Here is an 18060-nt window from a genome sequence, read left to right on the forward strand (position 1 = left end):
AGATACAATGAGTCACCACAATGACATACGATAGACAGTGATTCCCTCAGAATCTTACGTCTCGCGTTGAGCCAGCAGGGATGGTAGGAATTTTTGACAAAGTCCGTCTTATGATTCACTTACGTGAAAAGTTATTCTACATCTTGGGTTGCAACAGGACTGTATTTTGTGTCTGACACAAGGGAGTGGGCATTGCGGGAGCCAGTCAAACCAAGGAAGATAGAAAATAGGCCGGAAACTCCAGCTAAATTAGAGAGCTGTGTGATCGGAAAGAAGTGCTATTTGTGGGGAACAGGGCTGTTTTTCTGGCTCCAACAAGGGTGGGGCAGGAGGCGCACATGAGGGACCCTTGTTGTGACATGTACAAAGTTCCGGCTTGGCCGCCTCTCATAGGAGTCTCTGTGTCACAAAGACTAGGCACTTCTGCTCCGTGGCACGTAGTGGCTGGATCTAGCAAACGGGCACTGGACAGGGGCAGAAAGCCTGCACTAAATTTGCTTCCACTCTGACTAGAGAGGTGATACAGGACAAGTCACTCACTTCCCTGGGCCGCATCCCCCAACCTGTAAGATGGGAAGATGTACCCTCGCTATCTATCTCACAGGGTCATAGTTAGGGTCAGATAAGAAAGCTCAGCCTAAATTAGATGGGGCATGAAATGGCTAAACAGCATGGATCCTAATCTCCAGCGTGTAGATGCAGTAGCAGGGTAGGGGCATGTCATGGTGTTACCCAGGGAAAACAATTTTGCTACTTGGGTATCTCATGATGCCATGTCTTGGCCCTGAGGGGAAGCACAAACTTCAACTTAAACCTTGATCAGAAAATCTTTCTGCCGAGGGAGCACAGTGCACCCTCCTAGAGCCACAGACGTAGCAGTGCTGTACAAGTGCCAAGCAGGACAGAGCAGGCGAGCAGGGCGTAGAGAAAGGCTGAACCCCTGAGCAATGGGTGGCCACTCCAGGACACTAGGTAAAGCAGGCAACCTGGATTTTACCAGGCACTGAACAAATTGTGAGAAAGCATATTTTGCAGAAGCTAAAGTTAATAAGAGCTATGTCTGTCTACCCTATGCAAAGCACTGTGAAAAGTACCTGATATCCATAATCTCTGACCCGCCCAGATGGGAAAATTAAGCCTCAGAGAGGTCCAGGCAGGAGATCTGGGATCTGATCCGGGTGGACCTGCCTCCTTGGCCCTGAAGCAAGGACTCTGAGCCCAGCCCAGACAACAGAGAACAAGAGAACTAGGGAAGGAAGAAGGCCAATCAAGCCAGGTCTACAATGGCTACTCTAGGCTTAAACCAGCTCCCCAAAAAGGTACCGGAAGGCGATATCAGCATTCCACTGCACTTTTAGTCTATACTAAATCCAGGACTGTTACAGCTGCTCAAAGCCCTGCCCCGGTGGGAGGAAGAGGGGCCAGCCTGAGTGCTAGGGTCCCGGAGGCAGGAGCAGTGACTGGTGCCCAAGACCAAGGGCCATCCTGGCCCAAGACTGGGCAGAGAAGGAGGGGAGCACATGCCTGTCCCTGGGATTGTCTGAAATAAACAGTATCAGCTGTCCAAAGGGAGGTGGGTGTGGCCAGGCCAGCCATGTGGAAATTCTGTGCCTCTACAACTAAGTGTGTCTGGGAGCAGAAGAAAAAAACAATAGTATAAACTGAGGTGACCCCACCAAGGAACATTTTTAAAATGAAGACCCAAACACCCAGGCACACCTTGCTTTCATAAGTGAACGTGAGCTCAAAGCGCCCTCATACCGAACCACAGCGCCTGTGCATAAGGAGTGCCACCCCTCCATCAAATACCTGCCTCACTGGGATACACCAGAGGAGCAGTTAACTGTTCCCACCGAGGAGCATTCAGACACCCAACCTTCATCCCCCAGGTGCCTGGTGTTTCCCTGGATCCAGGACAAGCTTTGTGCCTCCACATATGAACTATGCCCCCTTGGGGTCTGTTCAATCCCGTTTCCGGCTGAATGAGCAGAGGATCCTCATCCTGGCATAAAGCTGTCCGTCACATACTGCAGAGGGATTCAGTGTGGCCTGAACTGGGATGGCTGGGATGCCAAGTGTGGTCTGTCGGGCAAAAGATTCCGACCCAGAAAGCCCTCCACGAGCAGGGCTGAGGAAGATGTGCCAATCTGGCCTTGCCAGCATCCTTCTGGGCCTGCCCGCCCTGAACCCTTCCCGCTCCCACACCAGCTTTGAAAGTCAGTGTTTCCGTTGATCCATTTTACCTTCTGAAGTGTCCATGTGCTTCCTTTCCTCCAGCCTGCACACCTCAGTTCAGACCGTGAGAACTCACCAGGACCCCCAGAGGGCTTCTTCCTCAGTTCCTCTCCGAGCAGCTCCAGGCTGCCTTTCCAAGACTGCCCGCAACACACTCATCACCCTATAACCTTGTACCTTGCAAGGTCAAGTGTGGAATCTTGCAGGAGGAACGCAGGTCTCAACAACTATGTTAGCATCTCACTGTCGTTTACAATGACAGGTCCCCCGGCCCAGGTAGCTGCCACTGATAAAGGCCAAGGACTAGTGCAAATAGGGCGAATTTCCTGACATCTCGCTCTAGGCTTTTGAAAGTGCTCCACGGGCTTTCCTTGCCACACGAGGTCAATCAACAGCACGTGCCGAGGAGCTGCGTACAAGTTACAGAACTTCACTTTCGAGGCAGACGAATGGTGCCTCCCTTGAGATGACTCTTTCTCATAAATGAGTAACACGTGTCAAGCACGTAGAACTGCATCTGGTACGTTGTGTCACCCATGACTATCTTACCAGCATTATGATCATCATTATTATGGAATCTGCTCTCCGAGTCCTTGAGTGGGGACTGGACGGACATGGCAGGGTTCCCAGAAACCTGGGCCAGAGCGGGCGCACCTAGAAAGGACCTGCAGACCCCGGGGGTCCTGATGCGTTACTTTCTGCTGCTTTCATCCTACGTATGACATTTTTGCACACATTTCGTGAAGAACACCAGGATAAAAGCCGCTCCTTCGTGAGGCAGTTGCCAAGGCACCTCCCTGTCCACAGCCTCCCATGGCCTTTCATCATAAACGGTTTACATCACCTCAGAGGTTCTGCCGGGCCTCACCGTGAGAGCTTGTCCTTCCTGGTCCCTGCCAGTTTCACAGAGTCTGCACAAAGGCTTGGAGGTGGGTTAGTCTGTAAGTTTGAAATCTCTGAACACTAACTGGTAAGGTCAGGAGGTGCTTCCTTAATATTGGTGGGCCAAAAAGTGCCTTCAGTTTTGTAAGTAAAAATAAAAGACACATTTTTCACTTTCACCAAGAACTTTAGTGAAAAACGTATTCACCCTTTTGTTCCACTACCTTCTGCCATTTTTCAGGCAACTTCATGATTCCATCTTCCCAGAACTTTTTTTTTCTTAACATCCTTATTGGAGTATAATTGCTTTACAGTGTTGTGTTCATTTCTGCTGTATAACAGAGTGAATCAGCTGTACGTATACATATATCCCCATATCCCCTCCCTCTTGTGCGTCCCTCCCACCCTCCCTATCCCACCCCTCTAGGTGGTCACAAAGCACCGAGCTGATCTCCCTGGGCTATGCGGCTGCTTCCCACTAGCTATCTATTTTACGTTTGGTAGTGTATATATGTCCATGCCACTCTCTCACTTTGTCACAGCTTAACCTTCCCCCTCCCCATATCCTCAAGTCCATGCTCTAGTAGGTCTGTGTCTTTATTCCCGTCTTACCCCTAGGTTCTTCATGACCTTTTTTTTTTCCTTAGATTCCATATATGTGTTTTAGCATACGGTATTTGTTTTTCTCTTTCTGACTTAGTTCACTCTGTATGACAGACTCTAGGTCCATCCACCTCACTACAAATAACTCAATTTCATTTCTTTTTATGGCTGAGTAATATTCCATTGTATATATGTGCCACATCTTCTTTATCCATTCATCTGTCGATGGACACTTAGGTTGCTTCCATGTCCTGGCTATTGTAAATAGTGCTGCAATGAACATAGTGGTACATGACTCTTTTTGAATTATGGTTTTCTCAAAACTTTTTATCTTTCTGAGCAAAAAAATGTCCCAGGTGCCTTTTACAGTCTTCCAGGGAATTGAAATTTTTTCCATTAAGATAATTTTGTAAAGTAAATGGAAATCCGAAGGTGCAATGTCTGGTGAATACAGCAGATGAATCAGAACTTCCCAGCCAAGCTGTAACAGTTTTTACCTGGTCACCAAAGAAACATGCGGTCTTGCATTATCCTGATGGAAGATTATGCGTTTTCTGTTGAATAATTCTGGTTGCTTTTCGTCGAGTGCCGCTTTCAGTTGGTCTAATTGGGAGCAGTACTTGTTGGAAATAATCGTTTGGTTTTCTGGAAGGAGCTCATAATAGAGGACTCCCTTCCAATCCCACCATATACACAACATCACCTTCTTTGGATGAAGACCAGCCTTTGGTGTGGTTGGCGGTGGTTCATTTCGCTTGCCCCATGATCTCATTGGTTCCACCTTGTTGTACAGCATCCACTTTTCATTGCCTGTTACAATGTGTTTTAAAAACAGAACGTTTTCATGATGTTTCAGTGGAGAATCGAATGTGGAAATATGGTCAGGAAGGTTTTTTTCCCTTAACTTACGTGGAACCCAAACATCAAAGCGATTCACATAACCAAGCTGATGCAAATGATTTTCAACCCTTGATTTGGATATGTTGAGTACGTCGGCTGTCTCCCACGTGGTATAATGTTGATTGTTCTTAATTATTGTTTTGATTTGATCGCTATCAACGTCAGCTGGTCTACCTGACAGTGGAGCATCGTCCAGTGAGAAATCTCCAGCACGAAACTTCACAAACCACTTTTGACACATTCGATCAGTCACAGCACCTTCTCCATACACTGCACAAATCTTTTTGTGCGTTTCGGTTGCGTTCTTACCTTTCTTGAAATAATAAAGTGTAATATGCCAAAAATGTTGCTTTTTTTCTTCCAACTTCAATATTAAAAAGGCTACACAAAAATCCACCAATTTTGATGTCTTTTTTTAAATGCACGCTGATATGACAGCTGTCACATACGATCTAACAAAATTGTCTCGAATGAAGTTAAAGACAACTAAGTGCTACTAGTGCCAGCTTACGGAAAAAACCGAACGAACCTTTTGGGCCACCCAAAATTTAGCAGTTCTATGTAGTGTTGGTCTTAGGTCATAAGAATAAAAGCAAGGAGAGGTCCCTGGGGTTACCTGCTCAGCATCCACTCCCTGCCCCCTAGGGCTGAAGGTATACATGTTTGGGTGGCACTGACCCCCACCCCCTGCTTGGCACAATTTTATCCTCTGGCCTTAGTGCTTGGTTCAGGTTGGTCCCATAACAGTAAGTTCAGTTGTGTTTGCTCATTAGGGAGCAAGATGACTCCTTCATGAGGCCGGGGTGAAAGCACGTGCTGCCACCGTTCCCTTCCCAAGGGGAGCTGGCCTGGCCTGAGGACACATCAAAGCCTGGAGGCAGCACTGCCCAGAGAAGGGCTGGGAGCAGAAGCCACTGCCCTAAGGACCCTGTGCCCCCCCGGAGCAAAGCCCACCCACTGCAGCATCCCCGGTCAGGTGAGCCAGCCAAGTCCCTTCCTGGGTAAGACCATCTGAGCTGGCTTTTCTGTTACCTGGAATCAAAAGGTCCGTAAATAGTAGAGAGGGCTAGCTCTTCATCTAAGAGTTGGCAGTTTTATTCATGTTCTTGATCTGGGGAGATTAATTTGTACCTTGCAGGGTTTTTATGAGGATCAGAAGTAAATCCCATAAAGTGTTCAGCTGCAGAGGTACACGGGCGCTCCCTGAGTAACTATGAGGAATTAGTCCACAGCCGGTATTATCTCACTGAATCCTCACAACAACCCTGAGCCACAGGGACAAAGGCAGGTTTGTGCCCATTTTGTGGAGGGTGAAATATTCCCAGAGAAGCTGAGTGACTGGCACAAGCTGCTGAGTGGCACAGCTCAAACTGACACTAAAACCAGGTAGATGTTTGTCATGTTATTCCAGGAATAACAACCGGGTCCCATCACACAGGCCTGTCCTCCTCATGCCTGCCTCTGCCTAGGGCTCTGGAAGGAGGGAGCTGAGCCTGAGCCCTGGGGTGGGGCGAGGATAAGACTGCACAGCAGTGATGTCAGGGATGCAGGAGGAAGGTCAGGAGACACACACCCAAGTCTGCCATCCCTGCCCTCGCCCCCTTGCTTGCTCAGCTGAATGCGGACAGAGGCTCAGACACCCACAAATTGATGCCTATGACCAGAGGGATGCACTTTTCAAAGTCAAGGGCTGCAGGGAAGCTGCAGCCGCCCCCAGCATTGATAGCCAAACCCTTCCCGCTTCTCCTTCCATTGCCTTAGCATTTCTGCAGCATCTACTTCTGTTCATTTGTGTGAATGCCAACACCAAAGCTCTCACAGTCAGATCCAAGCTTCCCAGCACACCTATGCTAATGTGTGAGTCCTGGAGCCAGGTGGCCTGGGCTGGCAGCCCTCGCTGTTCTTCCTCTCACTGGCCAGGAGACCTCACCAACATCAACACTTTTTGTATTGGTTTCTCATCTGTAGCATGGAGATAATCACAGCACCCACTCACAGGGTTGTTGTGAGGCGGGAAGAAGATGGTGTGTGTCCCATGCTTAGCACTGTGCCAGGGCACGGCATTTAATAACAGTGTGGCTCCGTTACTGTTATTACTATGATTACTGCCATCCCCTGGCATCTGGCCCTGCCACCAACTCCAGCCTCACCTCCCTGCTGCTCTGCCCTGAATCTCCAGGGTTCCTCACCTCCATGGACTAAATTCCTTCATCTGCTGTGCTTTTCTCTCCCCAGTTCTGTGTGCTGCCCTCCCCCAACCCTCTTCTCCTGTAATGCTCTAACTCACCCTTCAAGACTTGGCCTAGATTTCACCCCCAGGAAGCCTTCCCTACCACCCACAGACCCCTGGGACAGGGTTAGGAGCACCTCCTCTGGGTGTCCGTGACAGCTCCGTGGGCATCCCATGGGTGCTGCCACGGTCTTGTTTCTCTGGGTCTCCTACTAGAGGCAGACCTCAGGGCGTGGGATGTGTATCATTTCATCCTTGTTCTATGGGTCTTACAAGCTTACAGAAGAATCAATCGTAAGTACTGACTGAATAATAACATATCCATTTGCATAGAGCTCACCATTTACCTGTTGGAAGCACTTTATACAGACTAACTCATGAAATCCTCCCAACACACTATATGCTAGGACAATTATTGCCCTCATTTTATCAGAGAGGTTGAAAAATTAGCTAAAGGCACACAGCAATCAGTGGCAGAGCCCAGATGTGAACTGAGGCAGCCTGGCCACAGAATCTTTAACCATCACAGCAGATTGCCTTTCACAGAAGGAATAAATGTTCTATAACACTGCTACTATTCAATATTATACAAAGAAGCAAGTAGTTAGATATCTTAGTTTTGAGCATATATCTTCATATTCTCTTTGAAATCACATCTCTGCCTTCACTCTAAATCCTGAACAAATCACTTATTAAATCCCATACTTCGACTGTGGGAGTATCTTTAAAAATCTCTGATGGTTCAGAAAAGACTGAAAAATGCTTTAAACTAAGCTCACAAACTACAGTAAAACTGTGCCTGTAATTTATCCAACATGTAAACAGTCTACGGCCCTGACTCTTTATCCTTGAGAAAGTGTGTGCGCCAGAAAACATGAAGAAAGCTTACACAACTTCAGCGGTAACTGCATCAGCACAGGTGACACAATGTCCATTTTAATTGCTCCCATTTGCAAAAATTTAGTATCTCACACCCATAAGAAGAGGTCAAGCAAAAGGTCAGGAAACGTACTGGCGGCGAATCGCCTTTTAGGTGCCCCCGTCCACCCTCTTGACAATTTTCTTGAACTTGAAGAAAGGCACCTGAGTGCACTGAGGAGGTATCATGGTATGAAAACACATTATAACTCTATGAAATTGGTCGCATTTCAACTAAAATGTGGTTTTCCGGGACTCTGGGGTACAATTTCATACCTACCAGTTGAGCTGCTCTCAGGGCTGCTTTCCCCAGGGAGGGCACGCTTAAAATCTTGCAGAATCCTGAGACGCTCACTAAGGCCTGGGTCTCTGCTCCGGGAGAGGGCACTCTGCCGTCAGAAAGGAACTGTCCCCAGCCCCAAAGGTCAAGGCCGCCCCTCCAAGGAAATGGCAACTTCCGACTTCAAGGATGACACACATTCGAGATGAGACTTGTTTTCCTTCTGTTTGAGCTTCTCTCAATAAGTCATGGAAGTCCCTAGAGTCCCCCGGTTCTGCCCCAGTCACTTGGCAAGGTCCCTGTCTCAGTGACCACAGCCTCAGCGCCAGCATGTGGCCTCTTCCTGAGGGTCCCTCCCCTGCCTGAGGGTTTCTGTTCCTGGCATCTTGCCCTGGTCCTGTGCTCTCTGCCCATTCTCCCTTAGGAGGAAGTGGTCAGAGGACAGAGAAGGACATTTGTCCCGATCACAGCTTGAGACTCCAGGGCCCGGCTGCCCACTGCCATAGCACAGATGAAGGAGTCGGGGTCTGGGAGCCCTCTGGCACAACAGGGACGGAACAAACAAAAAAATGCCTGGGCTGCAGAGGCAGAGAACAATTCAGGTCAAGGCCAGTTAAAATGGCAAGGATTGACCAGTTCACAAGTGAGGCCCCGTGGCGGGGAATGGGCTGCACTAGGTCAAGTCAGCATGAGGTTCTAATAGAAAGATGAATGCAAGTCAGAAGGGCACCCGCTACCAGATTCATGGGGGCAGACCTGGCCCCTGCAGGGTCCTGGGGTGCAGTGGACTAGAAGAGGCAGGTTCTTCCAGAGGCAGATCTGTGGGCTGGCACAACAGGAGATACGCCAACAGGGAGCGCTCAACTCAGGCGCCCAACCAGTTTCACTGACAGCACCAGCGGGTAGATGGGGCAGCATTTAAGCGGGACTCTGTGGTCATCTCTGACCTCTGGCAGGCATCGCAGGGCTGGGGGAGACCAAACTCTAATGCCCACCAGGCTGGGGTGACATCTTCGCTGTACTTCCAGCCTCAGCACCAGCTCTGAATAGGTGCAACTGAAGGGGAAGGCCAGGGAATGGAAGGAAGTGGAGCCCAAACTCCCGCACCGCTTGCTAAAAACGTAAGGCCAGATGCTAGACCACAGTGTGCAAATCCTGAGAAACTGGCAGGCTGGTCCCTCCACAGCCTCTGATCACCTGAGCCATAACCTTCCCCCACGCCTGAAATGCCGGCCCTTGGAGCCTTTTCGGGGCATATGCTTTAAAAAAGAAACAAATTGCTTTACTGAAGCATAATTTACTCCCCATAAAATTCACTGATCGTAAGTGTACAATTCAATAATTTTAGTAGATTTATAAAGTTGCGCAACCATCACCGCAATACAGCTTTAGAACATCCCTATCACCCCCCAAAACTATAAATAAATAGTTATTTATAGTTAATCCCTATTCAGCCCTAAGCAACTACTAATCTACTTTCTGACTCTATAAATTTCCCTTTTCGGGACATTTCAAATAAGTGGAATCACACAATACGTAATTTTTTGCATCTGGCTTAGCTGACTTAGTACAACGTTTTTGAGGTTCACTGCTGCGGTAGCATAGATCAGCAGTTTCTTACTTTTTATTATCAAATCGTATTTCAGTGAATGAATTACTAAATTTTGTTTATCCATTCACCAGTCGATGGATATATTTAGATTGTTTCCAGCTTCTGGTGATTATGAATAAAGCAGCTATGAAAAGCTGCATGCATGTATTTGTGTGGACATATGTTTTCATTCTCCTGGGTAGATTCCTACCAGTGAAACTGCTGGGTCATATGGTTAAGTCTATGTCTAATGTTTTAAGAAATCACCAAACTGTTTCTCCAAAATGGCTACACCATTTTACATTCCCACCAGCAATGTACAGGGTTCCAGTTTCACCACAGCGTGACCAACACTTGACATTGTCTATCTTTTTTACGATAGCCATTGTAGTGGGTGTTTAGTGGCACCACGTTTTGGTATTATTCACACTTCTCTAATGACTAATCATATTGAACATATTTTCATGAACTTGCGAGCCATTTATGTATCTTCTTTAGGGAAATATCTATTCAAGCCTTTTTTGGCCATTTTTTTAAATTGAGGTATAGCTGCTGTACAATATTATGTAAGTTTCAGGTGTACAACATAGTGATTCACAATTTTTTCAGGTTATACTCCATTTATAGTTATTATAAAATACTGGCTATATTCCCTGTGTTGCACCATATATCCTTGTACCTTATTTATTTTATACATAGCAATTTGTACCTCTTAATCCCCTTCCCTCTCCCCACTGGTAACTACCAGTTTGTTCTCTGTATCTGTGAGTCTGTTCCTTTTTTATTATATTTACTGGTTTTTTAGATTCCACGTATAAGTGATATCACACAGTATTTGTCTTTCTCTGTCTGGCTTGTTTCACTTAGCATAATACCCTCCAAGTCCATCCATGTTGCTGCAAATGGCAAAATTTCATTCTTTTTATGGCTGAGTAGTATATATACCACATCTTCTTTATCCACTCATCTGTTGATGGACACTTAGGTTGCTTCCATATCTTGGCAATCATAAATAGTGCTGTTAGGAACATAGGGGTGCATGTATCTTTTCAAATTAGTGTTTTTGTTTTTTTCGAATATATACCCAGGAGTGTAATTGCTGGGTCATGAGGTAGTTCTATTTTAGTTTTTTGAGAAACCTCCACACTGTTTTCCACAGTAGCTATACCGACTTACCTCCCCACCAACAGTGTATGAGGGTTCCCTTCTCTCTACATCCTTGCCGATATTTGTTATTCGTGTTATTTTTGATTCTAGCCATTCTGACAGGTATGAGATGATATCTCATCGTGGATTAATTTGCATTTCTCTGATGATTAATGATGCTGAGCATATTTTCATATGCCTGTTGGCCATCTGTATGTCTTCTTTATCCATTTTTAATTATGTTATTATTGAGTTGTAAGTGTTCTTTATATATTTTGTCCTAGCATCATTTGTTGAAAAGACTACGGTTTCTCAACTTTTTGGAAAGACTTTGTGAGGGGTTGGTATTCATATTTTAATACTTGGTATGCTTCACCAGTAAAGCAAGGTGGGCCTAGGCTTTTCGTGGCTGGAAAGTTTTTAGCTAACAATTTAACTTCTGGACTTATTATAGGTTTATTCAGACTATAGCTTTCTTTTAAAATCAGTTTTGGAAATTTGTGTTTTTCTAGGAATTTTTCCATTTCATTTGTGTTGTCTAATTTGTTAGAATAAACCTGGATTATCAGGATTATAACCTTTTAATTTTTGTAGGGTTTGTAGTGATTCCTTTTTCCTTTCCTAATTTTGGTAATTGGTTATTTTCTCTCTCTCTTTTTTATTCTCACGGACAGTCTAACTTAAGGTTTGTCAAGTCCATTGATCTTTTCAAAGAACCAACTTTTGGTTTCATTGATACTTCTTTGTGTGTGTGTGTGTGTGTGTGTGTGTGTGTTTTCCATGCCATTGATTTCTGTTCTAATCTCTATTATAACCTTTCTTCTGCTTACTTTGGATTTCACTTACCCTTCTTTTTCTAGTTTCTTATGGTGAAAGCTTCTATTGATTTTAGACCCTTCTTCTTGTCTGATATAGGCATTTAAAGGCCATAAATTTTTCTCTAAGCACTACTTTTGCTGCATCCTATACGTTTTGATATGCTGTGTTTTCATTTTTATTTAATTCAAAATATTTTCTAATTTTTCTTTTGATTTCTTCTTTGACCCACGTATTATTTAAAAGTATGTTGTTTGAAATTCAAAACATTTAGGACTTTCCCAGATTTCTTTCTGTCACTAATTTCTATTTAATTCTGTTGTGGTCAGAGAACAGACTTCATATGATTTCTTACATAAATAAAATACTAATTTTATAAAGATTTGTTTTATGGCCTAGCATATGGCCTATCCTGGAGAATGTGCCAAATAAACTTGAAAAGAATACATTATGCAGTCACTGGGTAAAGCATTCTTACTTGTCAGGTAGAACTGCTTCATCGTCTGTGTCCTGGTTGATTTTCTCTCTCAGTAGTCTATCAATTATTGAGAGTGGAGCATTGAAATTTCCAGCTATTACTCTAGAATAATTGAAAAATTTCATCTTTTAGTTTTCTGTTTTTGCTTCATGTATGTTGAGGCTCTGCTGTTTGGTCCATACAATGTGTTAAATTAGCCTGATATGTTGATCTTTTAGAATTATAAAACTTCTTTCTTTGTCTCTAGTAATATTTCTTGTCTTAAAGTGTGTCTTATTAACTTAGCTACCACCTCTCTTATTGTTCCTACTTGCATGGTGTATCTTTTTCTATCCTTTGGGTGCCCTCCACTCTCCTCTGCACACGCATGTTGTCTCAGCCAGAGATATGCTTGACCCAACTGTGACCCAAACCTCAGGCTCGCAGAACCACTGGGCCTCCCTGCTCAATACCGCTAAGACTGCCATTCCCACTGCCAACACTGCTGAACGTGGGCTTTGCACACTGCTCCAAGTCAAGTGAGCCCCCTTCTACCACAAGAGAGAGGCTGATGGTCCTCCCAGCATTTCCTGCCATAAAAGAATCTCCTCATCAGCCAAGCTGGGAGGGGAGAATATCAGAGCAGCCCAAGGCCAAAACCCCACAGAGTACCACTGCTCCTCTCAGCAGTTCAGCAGTTTTTCAAGTAGAAAAGCCTCTCAGGTTAATATATACCTCTGGTCTTTCCAAAGTGCTAAAATGGTTACTTCTGTCGATTTTGTTAAGATTTATAGTTGCTTTTTGGGGGAGAGGACTTGCTAATCCCCTCACTCAACCATACTCAGACATCTCTCCTGGGGACATATACACATACATTTGCACTCACGAAGGCAGGGATTTCTGTCTCTTTACTTCACTGCTGCTTCCCAAGCTCCTAGAACAGTACGTGGTAGGCGGTAAGCTCTCAATAAAATAACTTTGCATTTTGATATGAGTAACAGGATTTCTGAGGATCCCAAACTCAATAGCAGGAACACAAAGCAGTCAAGTGTAGGGACTGTTGGGACTGTAAACAGGATCCCCCAGAGATATCAAATACAATTGTTAATTGAAACTTTAACAGAGGTAATTGGACATTCACATACAGTCTCAAGAAATAAAGCAGAGAGATCCTATGTACACGTTACCCATTTTTTCCCGAAGGTTTCCTAAGAAACAGCTTTTTGTTTCATTGATTTTCTCTATCACATTGCTGTTTTCAATTTCATCAGTTCCTGCTTTGATCTTTATTATCTCCTTCCTTCTGTTTGCTTCAGGTATATTTTGCTCTTTTCCTAATTTCCTGAGGTGAGACCTCAGAATGTTGATTGGAGGGCTTTCGTCTCTTCTAATGTAAGCGCTTAATACTATAAATTTCACTGTTAGCACAGCTTTAGCTGCGTACCACATATTCTGTTATGTTTATTCTCATTTTTGGTCAATCCTATGTATTTTTTATTTCCTTCTAGACTTCCTCTTTGACCCATGGATTTTTTTTTAAGTGTGTTGTTTAATTTCCACATGGTTAGAGATTTTCTTGCTGTTGTTTTATTTCTGCTTTATGGTTTGATTCCACTGCAGTCAGAGAACACATTTTATATGATTTTAATTATTTTAAATTTGTTGGGATTTGTTTTATAACCCAGGATTTGGTCTAAGACAAGCCATATCTTATGGTGAATGTTGCATGGGGGATGGAAAAACATGTGTTCTGCTGTTGGTGGTTGGTGTGTTTGATACGTATCAATTTGGTCCTCTTGGGTGACTGTGTTGTTTAGGTCTTCAAAATCCTTGCTAATTCTCTATCTAGTTGGTCTATCTACTGCTGAGAGGGGATGTTGAAGTTGCCAATTATCATTGTGGACTTATCTATTTCTTCTTTCAGCTCTTTCAGTTTTTGCTTTAGGCATTTTGTGGTTCTGCTATTTGATATGTACACATTTAGGATCTTTGTCTTCCTGGTGGATTGACCCTTTTATCATTATTTAATGTCCCTCTTTATCTCTAGTAAGTTTCTTTGCTCTGAAGTCTATTTTATCATGTATTAGTATGCCCACTCTTGAATTTTTTGGTAATGTTTGCACGGTATATCTTTTTCCATCCTTCTATCTCAATCTTCCTATGTCATTGTGTTTGAAATGAGTTCCTTGTAAAGAGCATATATTTAGGTCATTTTTTTTTTAATCCACTCTGTCAGCTTCTGTCATCTGATGTATTTAAACCACTTACATTTAAGATAAATAGTATGTCAGCAATTAAGTCTGCCATTTTATTATTTCTGCGGTTCTCATCCCTCTGTTTCTTTATGTTACTTGAACATATTTTAGGATTCTATCTTTATTATTCTATACTGTTTTTGAATGTACTTTTCATAATCCTTTAATAATTGCTTTGAGCATTGCAATACACACATGTGACACCACAGCCCACTGGTAAAAATGTTCTATCACTTGAAGTAAAGTGTGGAAATCTCATTTCTATTTAGGTCACTTACCCTCCTCATTTTTACATATCATAATGCTCTTCTTGAGTATCAGATGGTTTTATAATTTTTTGTTTCAATCATCAAATATTACTTTTTAAACTCATGAAGAAAAGAATAGTCTACTTATGCACCCATATTTCTGCTCTTTCAATTCTTCCTTCTTTCCTAATGCATCAAGATATTTCCTTTTATTTCAAGAATTTCTTTTAGCCATTCTTTTAAAGTAGGCCTGATAGTGAAACTAAAAATTCTTTTCGTTTCCCTTCATCTGAGAATGTCTTTATATCCCCTTCATTCCTAAAGGATAGTTTTGCTGAATATAGAATTTGTGGGTGACATTTCTTTTCTTGCAGTATTTGAAAAATGGGCTGCTTCTTTCTGCCCTCCACGGATTCAGATGAAAAATGCACTGTCATTCAAATTTGTGTTTCCCTGTAGGTAATGCATTGTTTCTCTCTGGTTGCTTTTAACATATTTCTCTTTGCCTTTGTCTTTCATCATTTTCTTCTTACTACCTTTCAGAGTCCTCCTTTGTCTGTCTCTTATATTATTTCCAGAATTGATAGTTGTGCTTATTAGCAGGGAAGAGCAGAGAGAAATTGATCTAATCCATCCTGTCTGGACCAGAAGTCTCAAATTTTTAAATACTATGAGTTTGCAATATCTACCATAACTCCATAACTATTGTTACCTGTGAGGTGTGTCCCATCAGCTAAAAGGGTAGCATCTTAGCACATGTATCACTAATGGACGCATTCTGTAGAGTAGGACATAGGACAAGCAGGCGTTGGTGGAAGGGGATCAGGAGTGTTTGTGGTCAAAAGGCATCAAAGTGGTTCAGTCCACCTGCCAGCTCCTTCCTAAACAGGGGAACAGTCATTCAAGAGCAGGTGTCAAGCCTCCTCCAGCATGTATGTTGGGCCAGCCTGAGCCACATGTTTGCTGGCCCCTCTCAGGGTGACAGTCAGAACATGAAATCTGGAAACATGCAAGTGCATGCAGAACACACATTTTAGGCCAATTTTTGAACTAATATGCAGACGTTAAGGTAAACATATGAATTTAACCATTTCTTGGTAATATCAAAAGAAAGTAAAATAGCAAAGAGTTTTACTTGAAAACAAGAAGAAAATATTCCTACCTGTTCTGAGGGCATTTCACCAAATAGTGTCTCACTGTGAAAGGAAAAAGAAATAGAAGATGGTAAATAAATGCTACTTTAGATATATATTCTCCAGGAATTCCTAGGAAATGTAGGTGGCCAGGTATTGCCCAAACGTTGGCACAAACCACCTCTCAGGGCTATTATACTTCTCTCTGGATGAGTACAGCAGAGTCATGGCAAGGACGCCACAGTGACTTGTTATTGTTCCATACCTGGATCAAGCCAGGCATGAAGCCATACACCTCAGGCTTCCTGGTTACATAACCCCCCAAATTCATTTTTTTTGCCAAGCCAGGTTGAATTGGGTTCTAACCTAGAGTTATAGAGTCACCCAACTTCTGAGCTCTGCCTTAGCCATGAGAAAGCCTTCCTGGGGCAACTTTTCTCCACTTAGGCGCTCCTGTCTATAAAATGGGTTTTAATTCTCTGATCAAAGCTCTTCCAGGACTAAGAGGAGGTCCTGGGAAAAAAACAGCCTTTTTTTTTTTGCAATGACATCCTCCATAGTAGGTCTCCTTCAGAAAAACCGTGTTCTAGCTACAGAGGAAAAATAAGAATACCTAGGCAGTTATCCTAAAAAGTGTCCACTCTAAGCTCATCGTTGAGTTCACCTCAAATAGAAGTAAAGCTGAAACAGCCACAGGGCCCTGGAGTTGTGTAGTAGAGTGTTACATCAATGGCCCCAATGAATCACACATTAATATATCTATCCACATCCTTGTGTAACTCCCTTCCACACGGACTCTGAGCTTGGCCACATGATGTGCTTTGGCCAGTGAAATATTAGCCAATGAGTCACAAGCAGAAGCATAAAAGGCCCTGTGCTCTGAGGTTTGTGAGCTCTCTCTCTCTCTCGCTCTCTCTCTCTCGCTCTCTCTCTCTCATTGCAGGGAACTCTTCTGCTATCACATGAAGAAGCCTGGCTAGCCTACTGGAAGATGAGACCACATGAAACAGACACAAGTCATCCCAGCAGAGGCGCCGAAGGAGCCAGGCCCCAGCTGACCCACTAGCAGGCTGCAGCTGCATGAGTGATCCAGCTGAGGCCAGAAGAACTGCTCAGCTGAGCCCAGGTCAACTTGCTGATCTGCAGAATTGTGAGCAAATAAAACAGTTGTTGTTTCAAGCTCCTACACTTGAAGTGATCTGTGATGCAAGTGACCAATGCAGGCTCCAAACCAGAATGACAGAATCAGCTTTAGAGGGGTTTTTTTGGTTTGTCTTGTCCAACCCCCTAATAGTATCTGAACTCTTTCTGCATTCCATTTACTTAATACCTACTATATGCTGGATCATTTATAGATGCAATAATAATAAAACCATAGTTCATACTTCCTGAACACTTCATATGTTCCTGGCACTATTCTAAGCTTATTATATAGATCAGTGGTCTTTAGTCTGGAGTTTGCGTACCCCTGGGCACCCTTAGGAAGAATAGTTTTAAGGACATCTGTTTCTGGATCCTCACCTTCCATGGTATTCTTTACTTAGAATTCATTCCCCTGGAACTTGCCTGAGGTCTGGCTGTATTCCTTTCCCTCCCTCCCTGTTACATCACCCTTTCTACTTCATAAAATCAAGGCATACCTCTTACCCATCTTGACTTGTACTACAGAGACCTGTCCTAGGGGTAAAAGCCAGTGGGCACATCAATGGCCCCAATGAATCAATAAATGATTTAAAATATTGGTGTCAGTGTTGAGAAAGCAATGACTGGGCAAATAAACTTTTCACTAGAGGAAAGCGTTCCAATATTTTGCTTTCAACAAGGATTGAAATATGACCGAATCCAGTCCTCAGCTGGTAGAGTATTAAAATCATTTTCGATGATAGATCATTGTGACTTTTGACATAAAACTCAGAAGCAATTTAAAGTACTGAGTGGTATAAGGAAACTTCATCCATTCCTGCCTCTTTTTATATTGAATGAGGTACTTCAGAGCTAACATCTCTTAAAAATATAGGAATAGAAGTGATGCTGAATTCTATTACAAATTCATACAAGAATATAGGAAGTAAAAATAAAAATCCATTTCAATAAATATACATTTCCATTAAAATTTTACTTCTTATGATTATTTATCTAAACTTGTATTTATGTGGTTTTGATTAATTTTATATTCATTTCTAAATCTTTACCAATTGTGCAGTATTTACTGATAACTCAATCCAGGAAAAAAAATTTAGCACCTAGAGACTTGTGGAATAAGGAAATTTTTAAAATCTTAATTTAAATTTTTATACACATACTATTTTACAGAGAAATATAATCAGTGATCAACAAAGAACTTTCAAAACAAAAATGTATGAAAA

The 18060-nt window shown here is 43.2% G+C and overlaps 1 protein-coding gene across 2 annotated transcripts in view; it reads right to left on the reverse strand.

Moving 5' to 3' along the window:
- The window catches only part of VSTM4 (V-set and transmembrane domain containing 4), an 87528-nt gene that overhangs the window by 31635 nt on the left and 37833 nt on the right, over positions 1–18060 (reverse strand). For both annotated transcript variants that reach the window (XM_022564492.3, XM_089897810.1), the window contains one exon: positions 15724–15757. In XM_022564492.3, coding sequence (XP_022420200.1) covers positions 15724–15757 — 34 coding nt within the window. The remainder of the gene's footprint in view (positions 1–15723; positions 15758–18060) is intronic.

This window comes from Delphinapterus leucas, chromosome 16 (assembly GCF_059928025.1).
Source record: "Delphinapterus leucas isolate spDelLeu-1000000601 "Yukka" chromosome 16, BTC_Dleu_Yukka2, whole genome shotgun sequence".
NCBI classification, from domain to species: domain Eukaryota; kingdom Metazoa; phylum Chordata; class Mammalia; order Artiodactyla; family Monodontidae; genus Delphinapterus; species Delphinapterus leucas.